The sequence below is a fragment of the Pollicipes pollicipes genome, unplaced genomic scaffold (genome assembly GCF_011947565.3).
Source record: "Pollicipes pollicipes isolate AB1234 unplaced genomic scaffold, Ppol_2.1 Scaffold_3447;HRSCAF=4054_pilon_pilon_pilon, whole genome shotgun sequence".
Taxonomy (NCBI): Eukaryota; Metazoa; Arthropoda; class Thecostraca; order Pollicipedomorpha; family Pollicipedidae; genus Pollicipes; species Pollicipes pollicipes.
The window spans coordinates 38826193-38852232 of NW_023596297.1; the positions used below are offsets into that span (position 1 = coordinate 38826193).

The following is a 26040-nucleotide window of genomic DNA, read 5'->3' on the forward strand; positions in this document are numbered from 1 at the left end:
TGCGTAACTGCACGGCCAATACGATGGTTTAATTTGAAATTTTCCCTCTTCCATAATTTTGGAGTTAGGAGACAAAAACCTTTGAAGGCGGCGCCCTATCTATATCAAATATTTATATAAAATATCTATATCAAAACGTATCAGCACTGGTCAGTTCTGGCCGCACGATCCCATGGGCGAGGCAATTCTGCGTCTAAAAACGTATGATGCAACGACATGGGCAATACCTGAAATTGGTCAATTTGGGGGGCGTAAATGGTCCAAGCTCATATACCTCGAACCATTGAAAATAGAAGGCTGATGTTAAAAAATTATAAATGCTTTTGAGTGGTGAGGGAAATGAAAATTGTGTCGAGAAAGGCATGTTGCCGAAATATCAACACAACTATATCTCTATTCTCCTGGTTTTTCTGAGGAATAAGGCTTTTACTACTGTCTTATCTAGAGTACCCTTTCTTATGAAATTCCCAAACGTTACGTATCACGAATATTTGTGCACATACTCTGCTCTATATCCCAATGATTGCGTACTGTAGACATTTATTGCGCAGTGACAGCGTGTGAGGTCGGCGCGTTTGCATAATGTTCTTCGAAAGTTAGAGCGGATCTGCGGAATCCGTTCTCCTGGTGGAGAAGCCCCAGATATATTCAGGTATCGTTTTGACTGTGGAAGTTATGACTTTTTGATTATTTGAGTAACAGCGTTTCTTTGAGTGTACAACCTGCCGCACGATAGCCCCTTGTGCGGTAACGTTATGAAAGTGCAAGAATTTGGCGTTGGGTGCTTACGTACTTCTTCCAAGTGCAGATATTCTCAGTGTATTTTGGCCGTGCTAGTCTTTAACTGGTGGGTAAATTCTAAGGAATGAAATTCAACCGTGATCTCATGAGCGCCTCAGTCTGTGCCCTCTGCAAGTTGCCACTGCTGGTCTTTCATTTGCAGTCTGGCCATATGGTGTAAAGCCTATGGGCCAGTCATGGCTGAAGTAGTGGCCCACTAGCTAAATTTATGGGGATGAACATGTATGATATTTTATGGTCTTTACGCTGTCTAGCTCAGCATACCATTCCTTATCTTCCCAATATATGGCAAATTAAATTTGATAGACACTTAGGTATACATACCACATGTCAACTAACTGGGTGCCATTTTAGTGACACCTTGCACAATACCTTTAACCTTTTAATGGGAGTTTACCACCTTTTTGTTCTTCTCACTTGTTGTTGGATCAGATTCATGCAACCTCTTCAGTAATATCAATTTTCTTCAAAGGCTGAATAGCTCTTAATTCTTATGTAAAGTAGCCTCTCACATAGAAGTTTCATCGAGCTCTGTGCTCCATGCTATGAAAGCACTTTTGTTTGCCTTCTTTGGGCCTTGCTTTTTCTAGTGTCCATGCTCTGCAATGATTGCAGTACTTATTTTACAGTGCACAAAATGCTTTGCTGCCCCGCTGACATGTCAACCAATCAAAGATCAGTGTGGTGTTATGCTGCTGTCACATGCTGTGAATGCCATTATGAGTGTAAGAGTACAAATATGTCATTTTGATGTGTAGTATAATCAACTTTTGCCATTTTCTGATGAATGTTTCTTTGGGTTTTCTTTTTAGTTGGTTCTGGGTACATCCCCCCAAATTCATCAGGGCAAGTCAGTGTGACTTAACTCAAAGCCCTCATTTTCATTACTATTGCACTATGTGTAATTCTGTAAGTGATATGATCATGATGCATTGGTCATGAAACATGCTTTGAAACAGTTTAAAAGGAAAACCAACATATGTATGTTTCATGATGGTAACAGGCTATATTGAAATATTGGAATGACTCAATGCTGGCCTTAAAAATGGCTACATCTCTCCTTCCAGAAATACATGTTATATGTGTGAGTTTCAAAATGCATTTAAGCCCATCTCATTACAAAATTAGTCACACCCATTTAATTTGGTTCCATTGCAATGCTCCCATGAACAGACCAAAGTGATTCCTTTTCCTGTCCCTGCTTGTACTTTTCATTCAAACTTACACTGTCTGGGCCATGGCTTCTGTGCATCATTTTGCCCTTTCTTTTGAATTTGATAAGATGTGCATGAAGTTGGTGTTGTGCTAAATGTTAATTTCTTTGTGAAGGCCTGTCAGTATCTGAAGCAAAAATGACAGCTCACAATATATGGCATACATTACAGGTTGCACTGTTGAAACCAGTTTACCGCACAATGGCCAAGTTTGTGCCACCCAAGGTGCAGATCAGCGAGAGCGGCTGGGGGCCGGCGGCCACAGTGGACCGCTTTTCTGACATGCCATACCAGCCATTCTCCAAGGGAGACCGCATTGGCAAGGTGGCCGAACTGTCGGCGCGCGAGGGCGCCTTCCAGGACCGCCGCTACGGCAATAAATACAACTCGCAGTTCGGGGGCGGCAGCCAATACGCCTACCTGCACGAAGAGGACGAAGACAGCTTCAAACTGGTGGTGCAGCCTAAGGTGCCCAAGCCAATGTTCCGCGGCCGCTACCAGCGCAACTTCCGCCAGCGGCAGCAGCAGCTGCTGCAGCGCGGCCAGGCGGCCGACACGCGTGTCATGACGAAGGGCGAGAAGACGCGCGACGCCAACCGCCAGCGCCAGGTGCGACGCCTGCAGAAGCAGTTCGGCAACCGGCAGCGCTTCGACTACAACCGCTACCAAATGAAGAACCGTGACGCCTCGGTCACTGTGCGACCCGACTGGGTGGTCATCGAGGAGATGGACTTCCCGCGCCTGCAGAAGCTCTCGCTGCCCAGCGTCGGTGAGCCGGTCGACTTGTACAAGTGCGGCGCTGTCAAGTACTACAACAGGCTGGTGGACCGCATCAACGTCAAAAGGCCGGAGGTGCTTGAGCGCATCGACCGCATCCACCACAAGGTCACGACCACGGACGACCCGATCATTCGGAAGCTGGCCAAGTCTGGCGGCAACGTGTTCGCCACCGATGAGATCCTGGCCACGCTCATGTGCTGCACGCGCAGCAACTACTCCTGGGACATCGTCGTCCAAAAGATCGGCAACCTGATCTTTTTTGACAAGCGTGACGAGTCCGAGTTTGACCTGGTGACTGTTTCGGAGACGTCGCGGGATCCGCCCAACGACGAGGGTCCGTCCATCAACTCGCCGAGAAACCTAGCCATGGAGGCCACCTTTATCAATCATAACTTCCCCGAACAGGTACGTACGTGTGTATGCGTATATTTGCGCGACAACGCCGACGATTGGGATGTAAGACGTTGAAATTTTTCGCGGAGCACGCTGATTCGGCAGCATCTGAGGCTGAGTACCGAAGCCAGTGTTCGAATGTTCTGGAAAATGAAAGTTCTACATTTAAGCGCAATTGATTGTCGACAGTGACGCTCCCGCAAGTGAGTGGATACGATTAATGATTTATTGCCAATTGACCATCGTATATAAGTCTCATGGAGGGCAAACTGTGCCTCAGTGCTTGTTCACCGTTTGTGTACCAACGGGGTCCATGTGGACAAAAACACTACAGAAATAACATTATGTAAGGATTGGACATCTTCCAAGAAGAAAGATGCTATGCAATCGAGGAATAAATGACGGAATTCGCCACGAGTGCTTCAAAAAAACTATTCGCTTTGCCCATGGCATCGATTGCTCTGCATGCAAATTGTCTGCTTTCCAAGCACTCACTTGTTTTCTGACCTTGAGGAATAATGAACTCCGTAGAATCTCAAACTTGATTGCAAACTTGATTTCCATAGCAGCTTGGACCCGATCACTGAGTGCTCCAGCTCTGCGTCAGTACCGTGCTGATGCATGTCGCCGCTAATTATTGTCGCTGTCATTGGCCGTCAGGTGCTGTTGAACGACTACAAGCGGCAAGAGTTCGAGCACCCGAACCCGTTCGTGGAGGAGGAGGACGACCCGGAGTCGATCGCGTCTGTCGCGTACCGCTATCGGCAGTTTTCGCTGGGCGACGACGTCGAGCTAGTGGTGCGCACCGAACACGACGCGGCCGTATACGGCGCCGAAGGCCAGTTCATGACCATCCGCGCGCTCAACGAGTGGGACCCCAAGCACGCCAACAACGTGGACTGGCGCCAGAAGCTGGACACGCAGCGCGCCGCCGTGCTCGCCAACGAGCTCAAGAATAACAATTGCAAGATGGCTAAGTGGACGGTACAGTCTCTGCTGGCCGGCTCGGGCATCATCAAGTTCGGCTTCGTGTCGCGCGTGGCACCGCGCGACTCTAGCAAGCACGTGATCCTGAACGTGATGCACTTCAAACCGAGCGAGTTCGCGACGCAGATCAACCTGTCGATGGACAACGCCTGGGGCATCCTGCGCTGTATTGTCGACATCATCCGCGCCCGCGAGCCGGGCAAGTACCTGATTATGAAGGACCCCAACAAGCAGATGGTCAACCTGTATGACATCCCAGACGACACATTCGAGACAGACGAGGACGAGGAAGACAGCGATGAGGGTGTGGAAGAGGAGGATGACTGAGCGCCGCGCTCAGATACGGGGTGTGATAATCCGCGAAAAATTCTGGCTTTGGCTATCCTGTTGGAGATTTTCTAGCTTGGTGTTGTTTATGTCATTGACGCAGTGTCTCTTTGGAATGTCGCAATAGTTAGGTGGCCCTATATTTTACTGGTATACGCGCTTGGTTAGTGCGTTCCTTTATCCAGCAATTGCCGAAAATAAATATCTGGCCCTGTCATCGTATTTTGAACGATCTTCCCGGATACCTTAAACATGGCGATGCATAAGCTGAGGTAGAATCTTCCGAGAGGCATCGGGTGGCAAGGGGCACTGGGAAGTGCGATGGCGATCTGAGGCCCCTGTCCACTCTCCGGCAGTGTCCTTGGATGCGTGTGCGAACCCCTGGGCGTGGCGTGTGCCATGATGGCGTTGCGATAGCTAGGTACTTACTTTCGCGTTCATTCCGCACGCGTGTTTTTTTCAGGAAGAAATTCTGAAGGTGGCATGCCTCAAACCAGCAGCGTATCCAAGGCCACAGAAAACGATAGCCCGTTGATTCTTGCGGCTGTGCTTACGTTAGAGCGCCGTATTTACCGTTGCAGTGATTGCCAAAGTGGGCGTGCTGTTCTCATCGTGAAAAGATGCGTCCCGTCGACTGATGCTATTTGTCACCTGCCAATTACCGCTTCCACACGATTCCGTAGACGAGTTCGCTCCAATGTCCGTGAAGTTAGCGATTTATTCAGTGATATTTTAGCGACGAGCTCCGATTTGTCTGAAAATAGGTCTTTAGGCCAATAATGGCACGAGAACATGGAAAATTATCTTTATTTTGCAATCCCATTTGACCTTCGAGATCAAAACCTAGGTCAAAGGACAGGGAACTCGATGTCACCCCGAAAATTGCTGGCCGATTTGAAAACTAAGCATCAAAATATTCATAAGCGTTAGAGCTAGCATCCGTCAAAAAAACTCTGGACATCTAACCGACCATTTTAAAAGGTCAAACGCGGGCTCAAGAGACGGGGAACTCGGTGCCACCGAAAACTTACCGGCCGCTTTTAAACTTGCAAACATCAGAATATTCCCTACAGAAAGAACTGGTGTCCGTCAAAAACTCCTGACCTCTTAAGGTCATCCTTCAAGGTCAAACTCAGACCCAAAGGACGGGGAACTCCATATCACTCGAAAATTACCACCCGATTTTGAACTTGCAAACATCAGAATATTATTCGTGAAAAGAACTAGCGTTCATCAAATAGTTTTGATCTCTCAAGGTCACCTTGCAAGGTAAAACGTGGGCTCAAAGGACGGGGAACTCCATATCACCCGAAAAGTACTGGTAGATTTGAAAACTGCAAGCGTCAAAATATTCACAGCCGCAAGAGCTAGCTTCCGTCAAAAAGTTTTGACGTGTCAATATCATCCTTCAAGGTCAAACGCGTGCCCAAAGGATAGGGAACTTCATTTCACAAAAAGTCTTGCTGATTTTAAACTTACAAACATCAGAATATTCACCACAAAAAACTAGTGTCTGACAAAAAGTACTGACCTCTCAAGGCCATGCTTCAAGGTCCAACGCGGCCTCAAAAGACAGGGGAACTCCATATCACCCAAAAACTACCTGCTGATTTTATGCATGCAAGTGTCAAAATATTCTCCACAGAACAACTCTAGCGTCCAGCACAAAGTCCTGACCTCTCATGGTCGTCCTTCAAGGTCAAACGCGGGCTCAAAGGACGGGGAACTCGATATCACTAAAAAATTACGGGCCAATTTTACACTTGGAATCATCAGAACATTTACCACAGAAAAGACCAGCGTCTGTCAAAAAGTCCTGACCTCTCAGGGTCACCTTCAAGGTCAAACGCGGGCTTGAATGACGGGGAACTTAACGTCACTCAAAAATTACCAGCCGATTTTAAACTTCCAAATGTCAGAATATTCATCAGAGGAAGAACTGGCGCCCATAAAAATTTGTGACCTCTCAAAGTTATCTTTCAAGGTCAAATGTGAACCGAAATGACGGGAAACTCAATATCACCCAAAAATTACCAGTCAATTTTTATCTTGCAAAAGTCAGAACATTCGCCGCAGAAAGAACTAGCGTCCTCTCAATGTTACCAAAAAGGTAATCATGACAGGTCAGGAGTTTTTGACGGCCGCGAGTTGTTTGTCGTGAATATTCCGACTTTTGCAACTTTACAACTGACCGATAATTTTTGGGTTATTTGAAATTCCCTGTTCTTTGAGCTCACATTTGACCTTGAAGAATGACCTTGTAAGGTCATCTTTTTGACGGACGCTAGTTCTTCATTTGGTGAATATTCTGATGTTTGTACGTTTAAAATCGGCCTGTAATTTTTGGGTGATATGGAGCTCCCCGTCCTTTGAGCCTACGTTTGACTTTGGGTGATGACCTTGAGATGTCGGGACGTTTTCACGAGCGTTAAATCTTGCGCTTGTGAATTTTCTGATGTTTGGAAGTTTGAAATCAGCCGGTAGCTTTTTGGTGATATGGAGTTTCCGTCCTTTGAGCCCGTGTTTGACCTTAAAGGATGGCCTTTAAATGTCACGACTTATTGACGGACGCTAGTTCCTTCTGTGGTGAATATTCTGATATGTGCAAGTTTAAAATCGGCGGATAATTTTTGGACGGTAAAGAGTTCCCCGTCCTTTGAACCCCGTTTGACCTTGAAGGATGACCTTCAGAGATCATGACTTTTTGAAGGACGCTCGTCTTTTCTGTGCTTAATGTTCTGATGTTTGTAAGCGTAAAATTGGCCGGTAAGTTTTAGGTGATATCATGCTCCCCGTCTTTTGAGCCCGCGTTTGACTGTGAAAGGTGACATCGAGAAGTCAAAACTTTTTGACGAACGGTAGTTTTTTCTGTGGTTAATATTCTGATGTGTGCAAGCTTAAAATGAGCTGATTATTTTTTAATGATATGAAGTTCCTTTCCCTTGAGCCCACGTTTGTCCTTGATTTTTGACCTGGAGGGGTCAGAACTTTTTGACAGACACCAGTTATTTCTATGGTGAATATTCTTACAATTGGAAGTTTAAAATCGGCCAGTAATTTTTGGGTAATATGAAGTACCCGTCCTTTGAGCCCGCGTTTGACCTTGAATGATGACCTTGGTAAATCGGGACTTTTTGACGGACGCTAGTTCTTAATGTGATGAATATTCTGACATCGGAAAGTTTGAAATTGATCTGTCATTTTCTGGTGATATCGAGTTCTCCGTCCTCTGACCTAGCTCTTGATTTTGAATGTCACATGATATTGCAACATAAAGGCCATTTTCAATGCTCTTGTGCCATACTTGACTTCCACACCTTTTTTCAGAGAAATCGGATCTCGTCGCTGAATAACTCGCTGAATAAATCGGAAACATCGAACTTCCCGGACATTTTGCTCCATGCATGACGTATGCATTGCATCACACGGATTTTGAGGCCTTGTGAGGCCCCTGATATGCATCCCGTGCTTCCCCCCAATCTACATGTGGGGTGTTGCGCGGAACGTATTTCGTCTTCCGTCTTCTTATTCCCGTGATACAGATCCACAGTTCAATCGGTCGCTGTAATTTTGGAACGCTGTATCTGGCAGTATCGAAATATGCCTATTCTGACGCATTTGAGGCATCTGGCCGTATCAGTGGCCGTCATTGCTGAGCGAGCATTTTCGATGTTGAAATTAGTTGATGTCCTGTCTCTTTTCTCTGGCTGGGACTGATATTACATCAACCATACAACCCTGGCAGTGCAATCCCATTTTCCTAAAGTAGCATATATGCAACGTCTCACTGCTCTATTTCGAACCGTAGTTATAAGTGTTCCGATTGGTATCACTTTGGTGGATGTCTTCGGTTATGTTGCAAAGGTAAATCCCATTTGCCTTGCAGCCTTTTTAAACATATGAACCGTATATGAACCACTTCCTTTACTGATGTCTAAAGCCAAGGCTTTCCAGCGAAGCTCATTTTATGGTGTGTGGGTGGTAGTGCTGAGCTAGTCACCTGGGTGATCCAAATGAAGTAAATATTTCCCCAGTTAAGGTTCCAATAGTTTGTGAAGAACAGTCATGGTCATTGCTAAGGAGATGTATAATGAGTGGCTTTATGCCTTGGACTCTTGTTTTTGTTCAAATACCATTGTATTTCAGTGTCATTGAAGAACATGTAGTCTTTTCAGCAATGTGTGCATGGAAATTAAAAGGTTGGGAAGCAGGTAATGGCCCCACTAGTAATTGCCAACATTTATCACTGATTGCACTGAAAGGTGTATTGTTTTTGTATCTTCATCTCAGTATGTCAGGGATATTGATTTTTGGAAATGACTGAGGAGGACAAGTTGACTGCCCAATGACCTGTACTTTTCTCAATGGATTTAACGCTCTGTATGTTGACAGAGTAGATTTTGATATTAGATTGAGCTAAATACAGTAGTAACTTGATCAGCATAGGGGCACTGGAGACATGTGTCCCTTCTGATAGGAAAGTATAGGTGCCCCCCCCCCCCCCCTAGAGTCTGTCTGAGGATGCTGAAGCCACTCTTATGACTCTGCAACAATACTAAATTATGTTCTGTTTAGCAGCTCAATGAAAAATCAGTCGATGCTCACATGGAATTAGGGCTCAAAGCAAGCTGCTTTAATGAGATATGCAAAAATGTGCTGTAAAATAATGGTGAGAATGGGTTTGTTGTAACTGTACATGAAATACATGTGCTATTAATCAGAGACACAGGTATTTATTGGTGTTTATATTTATTGACATTTATATCACATTATAATTATATTGGTATATATTGGTAGCCACTGGTATGAAATGATCATTATGAAATTGGTATCACTCTCCTGAGGTGCTTGCCACTTCTTGTTGAACAACTGCATGCCATATTATTTATGTAATTTTGGTTTTATGGAGGCTAGTTCTTCATCCTAACACAGTGGCAAATAACTCACCTATAAAAGAAGTCTGACTTAATGCATAAGATTGCACATCATTAGATGGTGCCAAAATATGCAACATGTGGCAAAACCCTTCCCCCTTGCATCCTGAAAGTTTGAGGTATTCCCAAGTCATTTAATTCCATATAGTGGTATAGGAATAAAGCTAGAAAATAAAATGCATTGGCCACAGATTTCCAGATGGAGCTCAAACATTCCCATAATACTGGCCTGAAAAGCATAAGGGATGCAAAAAAAAAATAGTTCCACTGCTCCCATTAAAGGTTTCAATTCATTAATCTGAGGTCAACTATGGTGACTGCTTTCTATGTCATCAGGGACATCTGTGGACAAGAAAAGTCAGTCAAGGGGCAGTTTACATACATTGCTTTTCTCGGAGACTGTTGACTGCAATGTGTAAAATGCTCGCAAGCAGAAAGCATATTGCTACCCAGACACATCAAATATGGTGATAGGAGCCCAAGTTTGATAGAGCCCTGAAGTTATGCAGACCACATATTTGATGTGACAAAATGGGTGGTGGTAGGTTCACCTTTGAGCAGAAGTGTTCGGATATGGCTCATTGAAAAGGGCCATTTGGCTGTTGGCTTGGAAGTGTCAGCCTAGTTACTGGGCAGCCAACAGTTGTGTAGTTGCATGGTGCAGTAGAAGTCCTTTCATAATATTTTGATGATGGACAAAGGCAAAACAGATCTGTTGAACTTGCATTATGTTAATGATGTGGCGTCTTCAGAAAACCAGCAATAAATCGTGTTCAACATGAAATCAAATTAGAAATCGGTCCTTCAAAATGGTAGTTTTGACATTACCTCTTGTTTTATAGTAGAACTGTGCCTTTAATCTTACTTCATGATGCTGTTCCCCCCAAACAAAAGTGTTGATTCATATTGGTTCATATTGGTTCAAAACAATATTAGGTTTGTAGCCCAGCTTGGGTAGGGGAAATGTGACTTGGCACAAAAGTCTTCTCAAGACCAGTGAATCAGTGGCATTAGTGTCATGTTTGGGCTGTGGGGAAAACAAGCGTCTGTGGTTATGTTTGACGGGCAGAAAAATATTAAATAAATAGTGGTTTACCCCCCCCCCATGTCTAAAGTTAGAGCTCATTTGAGGACACAGTTTTGCGGTGATGGGATCAAGTTACCCTGCTGCACCTTCTGTTGATGCCACCATGAGAAAGCATCAAGGCAGCTGGTCTTTTTATGATGGCAACTGTTCCTATGCTTCTGTAATATGCCAGACAAAAATACTGGGGAAGCCAACATTGTGGGAAGGGGACTAATTCAACTAGGGAGGGGGGGGGGGGGGTGAGTACATGACCCTCACAAAAATACAGATAAACACCTTTGCAGCCTGCTGGTGATGAGGAGGGCTATCACCAGTAGGGACACATTGGACATATGTCCTGCTGCCATGCCATGCATAGTCATGGTGCCCCAGTGACAGCAATGGTTTGGCTTAAAAAACATCAGCCACAGAGTGAACACAGTACTAGATTCCACTCAGCATACCCACAATATGTCTTCCATTCACACAAATATAAGCCTCATTTTTTCTGAATGGCATGGATGAGCTCACACAGAACACAGGGAACAGTGATGCTGGTAGAAGGCAGCGCACAACAAGGTCCCCATCTTCTACAAAATTGGTTTTGGGTGCTTTATGAATGAAGGCTATGTATTCCTTTATGAGTCCAGCTTAGTTACATTTTAACAGCTTGTTCCCATTACAGTGAGGGGTGAATTGGTGGAATGTGAATCCTAGTGTAAGATGATTTGGACTAAGCATAGTTCCTGGTGGAGATCCTCCTTTTCTGTACATGAATATCATACAAACATTATGCATCAGTCCAGGCATACTGAGCTGCCAGCGTGGTGGGACACAATAGTCATATGTTCATATCTGAATGAGGAAGATTCAGACTGCCAAGAGCAGTAAAATGATCCTTTAGCCAGCATGGGTGTTGGGAAGCATGCATTAGTGTTTTGTGTCCAGTGTTTACTTACTGAACCATATCTCACTCCCAAAGTATGAATCTGTCACCAGGTGGAGGGATCGTCTATGCAGCCGGCCTTGAATCCGGACGGCGACATCGGAGACTACGTGTTCCTGAACCGCTGGGCGGTGCGCCACTTTCAGCTGGCGCCGGGCGCCATCGTGTCGCTCAGCTCGCCCAAGGACCCTGACCAGAAGCTGATCAAGCGTGTGGTGGGCCTCGAAGGCGACGTGGTGCGCACGCTCGGCTACAGGCAGCCAGTGGTGCGCGTGCCGGACGGCCACTGCTGGGTGGAGGGCGACAATCGCGGACACTCACTCGACTCCAACCTGCTGGGCCCGGTGGCCGTCGGTCTGGTGACGGCGCGCGCCTCACACGTGGTCTGGCCGCCGCGCCGGTGGCGCCGCCTGGAGCCGCAGCTGCCGGCGGACCGGCACCCGCTGAGCCGGGCCGCCAGTCACTGACCACCCGCCGCGCCAGCCCGGCTGCTGCTCGCGCCGACTGCCGATCTAGGCTTCACAAGTGCAGGCAGCAGCTGCTCAGGGAAAGTCACCTGCGTCTGGAATAGTGAACGTTTCCATGCTCAAGAGCATCGCGTGGATTCTGGTTGGAGGCAATACGACATTTGATCATCCTAGTAGCCGTATCGCGGGTCTCTCACGGGTCATGGCGCACATTGCCTTGAAATTCACGTAAGATCTAAAAACTTTCTGAGAGCCTCAGCAACAAGCCAGTGGCCAGGTATCTAAGTCGGCGCCCTGTGCTGGTGGTCTCGGCTGGGACGAGCCAGCTCGGTGGGCGGCGAACGCACCCTGTAGCAGCTCGCCCGCCATGAGGACCGTCTCGTTCGTCGGTCACGTGGACCTGGAGGTGCACGGCGGCGTGTCCCCGTCCGCTCTGCTGCTGGCTGACGTCGACAACGACGGCGAGAACGAGCTGACCGTCGGCACTGAGACCGGAGATCTCTACGTCTTCAAAGGCCTGCAGGTACGCGGCGCCGACGGTCGGGAGACAGGCACCGCGCGGTGCGCTGGGGAGATGGGCCGAGGCTGAGTGACGCTGCGGGGCGGCGGGCCGCGGTGGAGGCAGCTTTCGTGAGATAGCCCTTGCTGCGTGTGGTTAAGCATGATCCGCCTTACCCTTCAAGCAGCGCATGCCTGGAGTCTTGGATATTGTTTAGATGTGGGTCCATCGTGCCCCAGACGTACCCCCTGTCCCCTGTTCGACGCATCGAATCTGGGTGTGCTCGCTGTCCCCCATGTCCGGACGCAGCCGCACGTCACGTCCTGGAGCTGGACGCGGCCACGATTGTGCGTCCCTCAGACGTCGTCCCTGTTTCGCGTCTCCAGACGATCACCGAGCTGTGTTCTGCAGACGCAGCCGCTGTGTCATGTCTCGGAGCTGGGCATGATAACAGCCATCTGCTGCGGCCCGCTGACGGCGCCCGGTCAGAATGTGCTGGCCGTGATCAGCGGCAACGGCTGGGTCCACGTGCTGGAGATGGACGGCTCGAGCCTGCGGCAGCGACACTCCCAGCGCATCCCAGCCAACGTTAAGGTGAGCTCGGCAAACTGCGGATGGGTGTGCTGGTGCCGCCGTGCAGTGGGTACGAAATGGCCTCAGAGACTGAGCTGAAAGTGGCCAGAAATATCCTCTGCACGGACGGTCATCTAGGGTTGTAGGTGGAGCGCGCGTGCCCACGCACGTAGATGCCCTATGAAGGTGCTGTGATAATTGTATGGGCATTTACCCCTTACAAATTGCATGGGCATGCGATGAGAAAGTGCCTTTTGTTGCTCAATAATACATTCGATGTATTCCCATATTTATGTATCCCTCCATATTCCACTCTTCCACATGACACCCTGCTTCATGTGATAATACTGACATTAAGTGTTCAGTATTACACATTTCGTTATTATAGGCCTCTGCATACACAGAAAGCGGATGTACAGTGCCACAGTATGATGTGTCTGTTAACGCCTCACGGGTCGTCTTAGCGGTACGTTATTACAGCTGCGGCACTCGCGGCGTGGCGCCGCCGGCCACACACTCAGTCTGGCCGCGTCTCCGACAGACGGCGCTGCTGGCGGACGTGGACCTGGACCAGCAGCTGGAGCTGGTGGTGGCGCTGACAGACCGGGTCGTCCGCGTGTACCGCTGGACGGACGGCACGCTGCGTGCCATCAGCAAGTGCGAACTCATGCAGCAGGTGCGACGCGCGGGCGGCGGCCGCAGCGCTGCACCCCAGAGGTCTGACTGCATCAGCCAAGGCAACCCAATCCCCATCCTCAGCAGGGATCAGGAACGCCATTTTTCTGTGATGGTCAGCGACAACCATGATAACTGTGGTTCACGGCTTTTTCTACCAGACGCCAGATCGCACGACACGTGCACGTGCAGTCCGCCGGACGTGTAAGCGCCTTCACACCTGGGTGTTTGTACATACATTGTGTATATTGTTTTTAGACAATACCTTGCAACAAAGGGTATCTGCTGAAGACCCGTGCATCCGGGAAGTGAACCTGTCCACGCAGCAGCAAAGTCCATCGATACGATTGACAGCTAAACTTGACTGGCGCCGGTGCCGACTCACCCAGTCACCAGGGCTGGACGGATTCAGCCCGCCGTCGTCGCGGTACAGTCTGCTGACGTCTGTCTGCTGACGTCTGTCTGCGCCACCTCGGTCCGACCGAGCGACCGTTCCGAGCGCGCTCCGACGCCACGTGTGCGCTCTGCCCGGCAGATCGGCACCATCTCGCTGAACATAGAGGGCGACGGCCGGCCGTCAGTGCTCGTCTCGCAGCCCGGCGCCGCCGTGGTGCGGCTCCGTTACCGCTCTTCGCTGGACGAGGACGGACAGTACGCTCCCTACCCACCCTCCCCGGCGCCGCCGTGGTGCGGCTCCGTTACCGCTCTTCGCTGGACGAGGACGGACAGTACGCTCCCCACCCACGCTCCCCGGCGCCGCCGTGGTGCGGCTCCGTTACTGCTCTTCGCTGGACGAAGACGGACAGTACGCTCCCTACCCACCCTCCCCGGCGCCGCCGTGGTGTGGCTCCGTTACCGCTCTTCGCTGGTCGAGGATAGACAGCACGCTCCCTACCCACCCTCCTCGGCGCCGCCGTGGTGCGGCTCCGTTACCGCTCTTCGCTGGACAAGGACGGACAGTACGCTCCCTCACCCACCCTCTCCGGTGCCGCTGTGGTGCGGCTACGCTATCGCTTTGACCGGTGATTGGTGCCGGTTAGAGCGGAAAAAGTGGAACTGATTTCTCATAAAGTCATCTTTTGTCCGTCGGCTGGTACAGAACGGGCTTATTGCCACAAATGACATTCACCTCAAAAACGCTTATTCTATCACCCACAGGGCTGTTATCTAAGCAGTGGTTCCCTTTTTCATCTGACCGAACAGTGACTAGGAGGGTGCATGCTAGCATCTGGCGGCCCACGCCCTCGTATGGTGGCACCTAGCTGCCTTCCGTTCGCTTCAGGACGCCGCGCTACTGTGCCACAGAGGGCGTCATGCTGTGGACATTGAGCGTACCGCGCTGCTGTGTTGCAGCGAGTGCCACTCTGTGGACATTGACGACGTTAGCCTAGCGGTGAAGACGCGTCAAAACGTGTCGTGCGAGGTGCTGGGTGGACTGAGAGATCAGCCCGCCTCCAACACGTACGCCCTCATCACCATGGACGGCAGCCTCTTCTACGTCAAGGACAACGCCGTCGAGTGGTGAGGTCACTTGACATGACCTGTCTACAGTGTGAGAGCCGAGCGCCATCAGCAGCTGTGTCCGCCCGCCCGCCTTTCGTGGGTTGGTCAGCTGTAATGCTGGACCATTTGTGTGCACAGCGCCCCTCGCAAATGCACTTCACAGCTTACGTAATTAATGTGGATAAGATTGTATTAAGAAACGATTCGTGATTGAAATGAGGTGAAGGGAGGTGCTCTTTCGGAGTTTGGGAAGACCTGCGCTTTGAACCATGAGCAACCAGCCGCGATTGACGTACTAAATGTTGTATTACTTTAAGATTGGAATGATCAAAATGTGTGAACATCAGATCATGCACAGTGTGTGTGGCTCTCGAATTGTGGTGGATGTGTCCATGCCTCGCTGCACATCGTACACTTGCATTTTGGAAGTTGGGAGTCAAGCGAATTGCGCGCCAACCGCTACCGTGACTAACGCCATTTGGACTCCTCCAGTCTAAAAATTTGCACGAATCGATGTGTGTACCAAAGCCCCTTTTGAAGACGTGCGAACGCACGCGTGCAATCGTATGATAGTTCATAACTTGTATTGCAAGATGGCAGAACAATATGGAACCAGAAGCTGCTTTTCAGAATGGCGCTAGCTAACTTGTATTGGCCTGTTTGTTTCAAAGCGGGCGACGCGTTGGTTCTCCTGCAATTATGGATAGTACTTCTGCAGTTCAAGTTAGTAGTTGTTATGCTGACTTATGTTCTGCAGTATGTTAGGAAATGCTGGTTTACAACGATATTAGGCAAGTATGGATTAGTTTGAGAAGGCTGGCACGAGCAGTGCTCCTGGCCACAAATGCGAATGCCTTTTACAATATGCGTTATGGCGTGTGCCTGATGTTTAGGCACCAGCGCACAGTCTCTGGCTGTTTCACCTGCACACATGGGCGCATTTGCCTGATGTTTAGGCACCAGCGCACTGTCTCTGGCTGTTTTACCCGCACACATGGGCGCAGCCAGCTGACATTGCCCGGACCCGACCGCCGGCCAGGTCCGTGGTGCTTCATCACCAGCTGTTCGGCCTGACCAAGATGGACGTGACTTCGGACGGCAGTGACGAGCTGATCGTGTCATCGTGGGACGGCCACACGTTCATCATCAACCAGGTCGGTGGGCTCGGAGCCTGCCACCGCGCCCTCGTGGCTATGTCCGTCTCCGTCACTGGCCCATCTGGCCTTTAAGCCGGAGTTCACCGACTGATGCACTGTGGCTTGTATGGGCACGGAGTTCATCCAGTTCTCCTTCACCTATGTGGTTCAAAATCGCGTTTTTTACTGTGTTGGACTAAGGCCTGCCCCCTTGACCGGTCCACCGTTGTTGCCGTCCTGTCCTGCCCACCGATCTGCTATTGTTGGCGTCTAACCCTGCTGACCGATCCGCCGTGGCTGGTGTCCTGTCCTGCTGACCGATCCGCCGTGGCTGGTGTCCCGTCCTGCTGACCGATCCGCCGTGGCTGGTGTCCCGTCCTGCTGACCGATCCGCCGTGGCTGGTGTCCTGTTCTGCTTACCGACCCACCTCGGCTAGTGTCCTGCCCTGCTGATTGGTCTGTCACGGCTGGCGGCAGGAGAAGCAGTCGGTACAGTTCCTGTTCGAGGAGGCCGTCACGGCGTTTGCCGCCGGTCAGTTCGGTGCGCGCACCGGCTCCAACGTGCCATGCATGGTGTACGCGACAGTCGGTAAGGTGGTCGTCTATCACAACGTGCGACTGCCGGTGATGGTGACCGAGACGCTGACGGATGTGGTGGCGCACGAGCACGGCTGGCCGGGGGCCGAGCGTCTGACGGCCTGTCAGCTGCAGCAGCTGTACCGCTGGTGCCTGTACGGCTTCCCGCGGCCGCAGCTGGAGGCGGCCGAGTGTGACACGCCGCAGCCGCCGCAGGACGACGCCCACCCGGAGCAGAGCGACGGCGCGGCCGGCGGCGCCAGGGGAGGCGACGCACAGATCGAGGAGGAAGGGTGGCACAGGGCCGAGTGTGATGCGCCCGGGCGGCGGACGAACGCGAGCGACGCCGCTTGACCCGCGCCGCACTCATGACATCTGACATGACCGTGTGGCAAGTCGCTACGACGGGGTGGTACGAGCGACACGGGGTGTCGCGTATTAGCTGCCAGGTAATCGCTGCCACCTGACGGAACCACCAGGTGGCGCCAGCACGCCGCCGTGGCGGGGAAACGGGAGGCGACGCCCCGGAGGCGAGGCGAATCGGAGTGCGTTCTGCGCAGCAGGTCGGACTTATAAAACAGCCATCATGGCGTAACGCGAGCTGATCTGTGTAGCAGGACGTCGTCCAGATCAGGCGCCTAAACCCACTGACGGGGCGCGAATCACGCGTGTAGTCGAAACCTCCAGCCGAGCGTTGAGCTAGAGCCATTTCTATGAGATCCAGCAGTCGGACCAGTTTAGGAAGTCAACTAGCTGTGTTCTTCCCAGATACGGGTCAGTCTGCAATATTTTGGGCGCCGTTGGAAGATGTGCCACGATGAACACAGTCGGTGTTGATTCGCTGGTGAGCTTTGTTTCGCCCCTTACAGTTTTGGATGTCGAATGGGTGATGAGGATTGAAGTCAGCGTGTCAGCGAATGCAATGGTTCATGCATGGGTGAAATATAAATATGAACTGGCTTCTGCCCTAGCGACTGAGTTCGAGTAGATCCGGAAGAAGTATGCCGTGTACCAGGGAAGACCTCCCGATGTCTGGACATGGCCGCCGCTGGCTGGGCGTTGACATCCCAGCTGTAACCGCAAGGTCCCGGCTTCTGGGTCCCATCACACAATGGGGGCATGAAACGTAATTGGTGGCTTTGGTATATTGTATCTTACCAATCAAAACATATGGAATTACTTGTTGATCAATTTCAAGTGTGGCACTCGACAGAAAGCGAAGTTCCTGGCATCACCCCTGAAGTGTATGTCGATGGATAGGCATCTCCACAGATACATTATACCACATGGCTTCATAACGTTACACTTATGAACACACTTTAACATACGCTGAGGGCGGGGTCAATGTAAATTTTCCCTCGTGCTGGAAGTCGTATCAGTAACCTGCTGCAAGTTGTAACAGTCATCTCATGCTGCGTGTTGTAACAGTCCCCTTATGCTGCGCGTAGTAAGTCCCCTCGTTCTACATGATGCAAGTCATCTCATGCCGCAAGTCCACAACACACCTTGAGTTCGTGGCTACAGGGCGACAGAAAACAACGCGCGGGCAAGAGCCCAAAATCACTCCGCGGAAACACCATGAAAAACAATCGGCGATGAACCGCCGACTGCGTAAAAATTGTACCGACGCTACGAGCTACGAGCCCTGCCTAGGACCGGTCACATCTGCGATGACCAGCGGCGGCTGTGGGTCACACGGCCAGCGGCCTCTCCGCTGGTCCCGTGGGGGACTGGCCATCCGTCCGCCACGGAACGACTGCCCAGCTCTCAGCACAGCTCACATCCGGATCACGGGGTGGCGCCGCTCCTCCAGGGTGATGTTCCATGTCACCACGTCCAGGCTCGTCTCCAGAATCTGGCGATGTGGCGGGGCTATGTCACTGCAGCGCGGCGCTGAGACACGTCTGCCTGTGTGTGTGTGTGTGTGCGTGTGCGTGTGCGTGTGCGCGTGCGCGTGCGCGTGCGCGTGCGCGTGCGCGTGCGCGTGCGCGTGCGCGTGCGTGTGTGTGTGTGTGTGTGTGTGTGTGTGTGGGCGGGGACGACACGGCACATGCGTCAAATACAATATTCTCCCAAGGCTCTCAATCGTGACAGAAACGCGCCAATAGCTGGAAATAACAAATTGCTTCCCACAAACAGGAGCATATTGCAAACAGGCATTTCTCCCTCATTGCCAATATTATCTTGGGTATCGCAAAATTATCCGGTATAAGCATATATATATATATATATATATATATATATATATATATATATATATATATATATATATATTAGAAATACATTATGGTCTTGCCCCACGCGGCCGCCTACAGCTCATTTTTTTGGCCGGCATGGTACTGATTAACTCCAGCAGGTAACAACTCTTAACTAAGGTACACGTTTGAGTGCCTATTTTGCACTCACATTGTTCTCACAGCTACTTGCGACGCCCAGGTCCGCGCTGAGTTCTGGGAGACTAGCCGGTGTTAAGTATAGCACCCGGTCTATCAAAAACGGAAACACAAATGGGCAAAAAACGTGAAATCGTGCTGCTCATGAACAATCTCCATAGTCACCTACATTTGCGAATGAGGTTCGCACCAGCTTACTACCTGGGCCTTAACCTACATGCAGGATACATGGGTAAGGACGTTGCCCGGATACCGACCTTCCTGGTGTCACGGGGGCGGATAACGCCGTCGATGAGCACCCGCGAGGCGTAAAACAGGCTCGAGTCTCTGTCCAGCTGCACCAGCGGCGGCGGCCCGGTCTTGGCCTTGCCCGTGGCTGCCGCCGGCGGCGGCGGCGGCGGCGGCGGCGGCGGCGGAGCGGCGGACGCCGCCGACGGCTCCGCGCCAGCTGTCATCGCCGGTCCCGAGAACTTGGCGCGTGGCCAGGCGAAGTAGAAGTTCGGCTCAAACGCTACGCCGCACTGCAGCACGGGCAGAGACTGTGACACACCGACCGACGGGCCGCTGCCCCCAAACCCCGGGCTGGTCACAGGCCGTGTCCGGGGCAGGACGCACCCTACTCAGGGGCTCACCGCCCGCGTCACCCGTACAGGGGACGTAGAGCTGAGCTGGTAGCTAGTGGATTGTACCTATCACTCGTCCACCGAAAACCCCCGGCTATCCTCATGTTCAGCAGTCATACGACAGTTAGTGAACGTACGATTGCGTGGACGCTGAGTGTGGACGCAAGGGCGGCGCAGGGGCCTTACCATGGTCAGGTGCTGGTCGGCGCAGGGGCCTTACCATGGTCAGGTGCTGGTCGCCGTGACAGCCCGTGAGGTTGACGCTGATTCGAGGCACTCTGGTGGTGGCCAGCACGGCGGCCGCTCGGCTGCGACACTTCAGGACCTCAGGATCTGAGCAGTCCGCCGCTGCCGACCCAAACGAGGAGCTCACTAAATGGCCAGATCATATAGTGACACAAGGCAGACTCGACGGCTTTATGGTCCCTGCACCGTAAGGCATGGCACATAACAAGACTTCTCAGTACTGGAACCATATCCCTGTGCATAGCGGGATATTATTCATATGTATTTCAGGGACGGAGGCTCAGACATAATCAAATGACGTCACCATGTTGACGCTTTTCGTCCGTGCATGCCAGGGCAACATCCATGAGTTTGAACATGGACATGACGTCGGCCTGAACATGTCAACCATACGCCGTTGATGTCTGTATCGCTACGCCGGCCATTGGGGACTTCGGAGCCATTGCACCTGCGTCAGCTGGCGAGTTTTGCAGATAGATAAGGGGAATGCCACGCTGGTCGCAGAGCTCCACCAGATGCGCCATTTTCAGGGCGTCGCGTGACGTCACCGTCCCGTGGTTGGCCACCACGCCAACCAGCCGCCTGCGCAGGAACGGGCAAAACTGAACCGCGACAAGCCACCGGGATAAACATTCATAACCCTCATTAATGGATGAATTCAGGGTTTTGGCGATCTGCAGCTCTATATCCAGAGAAATCTGTTTACAATCATTATGTAAAATATATCCTTATAGCCTACATATCCTTTAACATGAATGTCCATAAACCCTATTACAATGTACCATGTGTTCATATATATAATATGTAAATTTAAAGGGGCAATTACACGGCACATCGGAAATAACAACTTCGTTGATTTGGCACTTCTTTAAGAGTACCACAAAACGTACCCGTTAAGCTTTCCGAAACCAGTGATGACGCTCTTGCCGTAGGTAGCTTTGAATTCTCGAAAGCGACTTCCGTCTAGGATGGTCCCTAAGACGTATCGCACTTCCGAGTGCGAAAGATGGTCCAGGCCTGAGAGCGCTTAAACAGCCAGAAAATCAATCGGATTAGCTCACACTCCAAAGACACAAAGACCGGCGAGACGCATACAGCGGTACAGTACGGCGAGCGCTTCGCTGGCTGTACAGCGACACAGTGCGGCAAGCGCTCCGCCGGCTGCACAGCGGCACAGTACGGCGAGCGCTTCGCTGGCTGCACAGCGGCACGGTACGGCGAGCGCTCCGCCGGCTGCACAGCGGCACAGTACGGCGAGCACTTCGCTGGCTGCACAGCGGCACGGTACGGCGAGCGCTCCGCCGGCTGCACAGCGGCACAGTACGGCGAGCGCTTCGCTGGCTGTACAGCGGCACAGCGCGGCGAGCGCTCCGCTGGCTGCACAGCCTGCGGTTCACATATACACATCACATATACATGTGACAGAAGCACAGTGTGACGATGTGTGCGATCGTCACGGTACATGTGCGAGTGAGGGACGAGTGTTCTCGGTCTCGTATCTTGACGAAGGCGCTATAAGCGTCACCGACATCGTGCGTGTTATACTAACAGCTCGTCACACAACACATCTTATTTGCTATTATTTTGTTCAACAAATTCCAATTAGGGGGGCCTGCTGTCAGAACAAATTCATCGGAATTGCGCGCACGCAGAAAACATGCTGCGTTATTGAAACATGCGTCGGAAGTTGCAACATGTTCCCCTGAATTATACAGCATCATTTATTTTGTTAGGGATTTCTCCTCATGCAGTTATTATGTAGTGCTTGGCCTCTTCATTTGGCCCGATACGAGAGCAGTCCGATGGCGCTTTTCTCTTGGCAACGATTTAGCCAACAGAGTTACCTCCGAAGACAACGTAAAAGTAGCAATATCCTCGAGATCTCGTGACGTTTCGCTCGTTACAACAAATACGTGCTGCACTAAATTCTCTTGAATAATATATGTTACTATTGCTCACGCTACTGCGTCGTGCGGCCGCGCGGGCGCGGCCTGGTCAGCGGCTAACCGGCGCGGCCGGCCGTGTTTATGCCTCCGGGCCATTGTCCACGTGACCTGGCCGAAGTCACGTGTGCGGACCGGAGCGGCCGCAGACTAGAGGTAGGGACGGCCGGTTGAGGTCGGGGGTTAAATCTGTCCTGCGCAAGTGCTGGGTGTTGTTGCGTATTTAATATCCGAATCGTGATTCAAATACATATAATACAAATACATCTCGTCCATAACTGTATTACTCACAGGTCTTTGCTGCATGTTTGGATAGCTCTTTGAAGGAGTACTATATACATATCTGTAAAAGGCAATCTAAAACAGCAGAGCCAGATCAAAGCAAATCCCTTGTTCTGCGCTCGGAAAGCGCAGGAGTCCTGGCGCACACTGCCACTGAGCTGCGTAGCTCACTTCTCAGGCTGCAATAGGCAGGCGATCCTCATCGGGCCGCGCCACTTACTGTCCAGGCCGGCAGACGGCAGGAGCGGCGGCTCGTGTTGGCTCGCCTCGGCCGGAGGCAGGTTGAGCGAGTCGATGACGTCACGCGTCGTGCTGAGCGCCTCCTCCTCGTCCGCGGCAAACATGTCGCAGCAGCCGGACACGCTGCAGTGCAGTGTGGCGCCACCTGCGCACCGCAGAGCCAATCACGCAGAGCAGGGACGGACGGCTACCGAGGCGTCACAGACCCATGATGAGCGAGACGACGATGTCACAGAGCAGCCACAGACGGACAGGGACCAGTGAGCGCGCGCGCTTCGACGGAGTCCGGTGGGGGTCGATAGTGACGGCCAAGAAACACGCCAAATCGTTAACAGTGGGGAGAGTCAACAAAAACGCCTTTATATCAATTGAAGTACTACCTCTTATCATTCACGCACAGATAATCTCAATGATTCAGTTGAAGTTCAAAAACTCATGGTTCAATAACATAATGGCTGATAAGCAAAACATTGCCACCGCTCGAGATGTGGTGAGCACAGCCACACACAAACCCTTTGATCCCCAGTGTAGCGGAGCTCAGTTGGGGTATCTCATTTCAATAAGCAGGGAGACCAGGGAGACATGGGGGACCTGAGCAGGAGGACCTGGCTCTGGTGAGCGCGGGCACTGACCGAGCTGCTCCTCGGTGACCTGTTCGCCAGTGGCGGCACGCACCAGCGGCGGTCCTCCCAGAAATAGCGTACCGATCCGGTCCACCATCACAGCCTCGTCAGACATGGTCGGTGCGTACGCACCTGCCGCACCACCGGCCGCGTGCCGGTCAAGAGGACAGCTCTGGCTACAATCAAGCGTCCGCCATGAGAAGCTGGTTTGAAGTGTGAAAAAACAGGTGCAAACAAAGGGAAATTCATTGCAACTTATGAGACCAACACACAAGACACATCTTCATACAAAAGGAACAGGAACAGGAGAGAAACAAAGTTATGCTTAATGTATGGCATAGCTTAAATACTGTGTGTACCACATACCATAAACGTAACAGGAGCCATTGCGAATAATGCTTATGACATGGACCTTATTCAACATAGCTTAACAAAATTTAGGTAAGGTCATGTTTCCAAAATGCTTCCATACCACAAAAGCCAGAAATTAACAGATGTCGGATTGAAGCACGTCAGTTCCAATCACCTCCCACAGAAATGCAGACAAACACAGAGTGTGGAAATAACTACTGCTGATGGGCGGTTACCTCCCCCAATGTCATTAGGACCGAAGTACCATGTAAATTCCAGGCGCGCACACATTGAGCGCAGTGAGGACGGCACCCACGCTCGGTACACCAGCGCCACGGCTGGAGGCGCTCGAGACTGACCGCCGGCGGTGCAGCTGCCGCAGACGACCGCCACCTGCGGGATCCCGTCGGCCGAGAGCACCGCCTGGTTGCGGAAGCTGCGGCCGCCGTGCTGCTTGTCCGGAAACAGCTGGCTCTGCAGCGGCAGAAAGCCACCGCCGCTGTCCACCAGACAGATGGACGGCAGCCGGCTGGCCGCAGAGATCTGCCGGATAGGCGAGGTGAGCGCCCGGCCGGGGAGGCAGACGGCTCGCGCCGGCCGACAGGCCCCGGACAGAGGCCGGCACAGGCGTCGCTGACAGCCACTGCCTCGTATGGGAGCGTCTCGTCTCGTGCCTGGCCTCGCCTCTGCGGCTGCTGACCGTCCCCACACCCCTATCGTACTCCAGTGGTCTGACTGTTCGAACATAAGACGCAGCACAGGTCTGTGACGTCATAGCAAAACTGGAACTCGGCGGCGCCCAGCATATGGCCAGGCCCAGCGCCGGGGAGAGGCCCCGCCGCTCGGTCGGGGCTACAGCTCACCACGTCGCATCAGTCTGCGGTGGCGCCGGAGAGCGGGCCCCTCGATACACACGAAACAACCCGTGCTCTATTCTCAACCGCACATTACAGAACGGTCTGCGGCGGTGGCGCCGGAGACCGGCCCCTCGATACACACTAAATACCTTTGCTCTAGTTCTCAACCGCGCATTACAGAACGGTCTGCGGCGGCGCGGGAAACTGACCCCTCGCGACACCGCAATATCCGTGCTGTAGTTCTTAACTGCATGTTGCAGAACCAAACACATTGCAGTGCTGGAGCACCTTCCTGAATGATGGTCGTTATTGCATAAGATGCACATGAGCAGTGCACTGTAGGGAAACTGCCAGCTTTCTTATGACTAGCAGATGTGTGGTGATAATTTGTACCTACCTGCTGTGCCCGCAGTGACTTTGTGACTGTTATGGGGAAGTAGGTGCCTCCCTTCACAGTCCCATCATTGGCGTTGATCACGCAGTACCGCCCCTTCACCTTGGCAATGACTGCAAGCAGCATCATTGAATGCACAAATACAAAGAAATGGTACTTTTATGCAGTGACAATGAGCATCAGGTAGAAGCTCTATCAAATATATCAAATATATCAAATATATCAAAATAGACCTTATCAGCAATACCTTACAAGATTGATTTCAGCCCCATCATGTCTGGATGAATGTACATAATGCTTGTAAAACATGTCATGCAATTGCTTACCATCATTTCAATCAATGCCCACACACCTGCTTAACAAAGAATATCCCAAACAATATGAAAAGATGATGTCACATCAAGAAAATGTCTAAGGCCAGACTTAATCAAAATTGCCCTAAAATCAGGCTACCAGAAGTAATAGCCATTGGCATTACAAGCTCAGTTAGTGGCTTACTCTAAATTCCTCTATAACACCAGTTTATGAATAGGATTAGTCACTCTATTTTTTGCCATGATAGTCTGTTTTTTAGAGGCACTGACTATTCTGACCAAATGGTGCCATCTTACCACAAACTGCACCCCCATAGGGTACATCTCCATACTCCAGGGAGAGGCCAGCCAGAGGAGCGAGGTTGATCAGCTCTGTATTGGGATCCACTAAACGGGCAATCCTGTCCCATACAAGCATCTTCTTGTTGAGCTGAGTGTGGCGTTGTCTGGCCTTCTCTCCACCTGAACAAAAGAGGCTGAAGATGTAAACAAGTCAAAAAAGTTTGAATCATTTAACTTAAAGTATAAATGTCTTAAAAATATGTAGTGATGTCAGCACAACCACAGATTTTCCACCTTTGGTCATTGGAGAACCAATGCATAACTGGTTCTAAAGTAGGACATCCAAGACCAAAGTGTCTTGGTTCTGTGCCATTGGTCCTCATTTGTCAATGTGTCCAGTCCACATTGAATACCATAAGAAAAAATACATCAATTTTTATGAAATGCATTTTATCAGAAGGGACAAGTCTGCGATTGTAAATTGGCACGTTTAACTCAACACCACAATGTTTACAAGCAAGCACCAACCTCCATTTGCAAGCACTGTCATGATCTTGTCAAGTTGCTCAATGGACTTCAAGCCTGTTGCTGCAGCCTGCTGATATGCCTGATCAG

General features: G+C 51.0%; 4 protein-coding genes and 1 long non-coding RNA gene across 6 annotated transcripts; 3 read left to right on the forward strand and 2 right to left on the reverse strand.

The window, feature by feature from the left end:
* The first annotated feature begins 556 nt into the window (after positions 1 to 556).
* On the forward strand, positions 557 to 4719 carry LOC119091926 (eukaryotic translation initiation factor 3 subunit D). The gene is made up of 3 exons (XM_037214853.1): positions 557 to 652; positions 2187 to 3200; positions 3849 to 4719. Exons 2-3 carry the CDS (start codon positions 2217 to 2219, stop codon positions 4500 to 4502), a joined length of 1638 nt encoding a protein of 545 aa, XP_037070748.1. The 5' UTR covers positions 557 to 652; positions 2187 to 2216; the 3' UTR covers positions 4503 to 4719.
* Positions 4720 to 8172: 3453 nt separating this feature from the next.
* LOC119091974 (mitochondrial inner membrane protease subunit 2-like) lies at positions 8173 to 11915 on the forward strand. Its single transcript, XM_037214917.1, has 2 exons — positions 8173 to 8366; positions 11502 to 11915. The coding sequence occupies exons 1-2, from the start codon at positions 8277 to 8279 to the stop codon at positions 11913 to 11915; spliced, it is 504 nt and encodes a 167-aa protein (XP_037070812.1). The 5' UTR covers positions 8173 to 8276.
* A 348-nt stretch (positions 11916 to 12263) lies between these two features.
* LOC119091973 (KICSTOR complex protein ITFG2-like) lies at positions 12264 to 17837 on the forward strand. 2 transcript variants are annotated; one of them, XM_037214915.1, is made up of 7 exons: positions 12264 to 12438; positions 12826 to 13008; positions 13529 to 13663; positions 14198 to 14313; positions 15016 to 15183; positions 16205 to 16319; positions 16779 to 17837. In XM_037214915.1, exons 1-7 carry the CDS (start codon positions 12283 to 12285, stop codon positions 17229 to 17231), a joined length of 1326 nt encoding a protein of 441 aa, XP_037070810.1. In that variant the 5' UTR covers positions 12264 to 12282; the 3' UTR covers positions 17232 to 17837. The 2 variants fall into 2 exon arrangements, with proteins under 2 accessions (XP_037070810.1, XP_037070811.1); XM_037214916.1 differs by having other exon boundaries at positions 12302 to 12438; positions 12801 to 13008.
* Positions 17838 to 18007: 170 nt separating this feature from the next.
* LOC119092679 (uncharacterized) lies at positions 18008 to 19656 on the reverse strand. Its single transcript, XR_005093523.1, has 2 exons — positions 19528 to 19656; positions 18008 to 18732 (listed from the first exon to the last, which is right to left on the reverse strand). It is a non-coding gene; the product is annotated as an uncharacterized LOC119092679 (long non-coding RNA).
* Positions 19657 to 19695: 39 nt separating this feature from the next.
* Positions 19696 to 26034, reverse strand: LOC119092529 (methylcrotonoyl-CoA carboxylase beta chain, mitochondrial-like; the record flags this gene model as incomplete). Its single annotated transcript, XM_037215488.1, has 10 exons — positions 25954 to 26034; positions 25441 to 25605; positions 24833 to 24942; positions 23938 to 24121; positions 23237 to 23359; positions 22585 to 22749; positions 21030 to 21165; positions 20588 to 20721; positions 20114 to 20241; positions 19696 to 19791 (listed from the first exon to the last, which is right to left on the reverse strand). Coding segments are annotated over exons 1-10 (1263 nt in total), but the record flags the coding sequence as incomplete, so codon positions are not given.
* Positions 26035 to 26040: the final 6 nt, after the last annotated feature.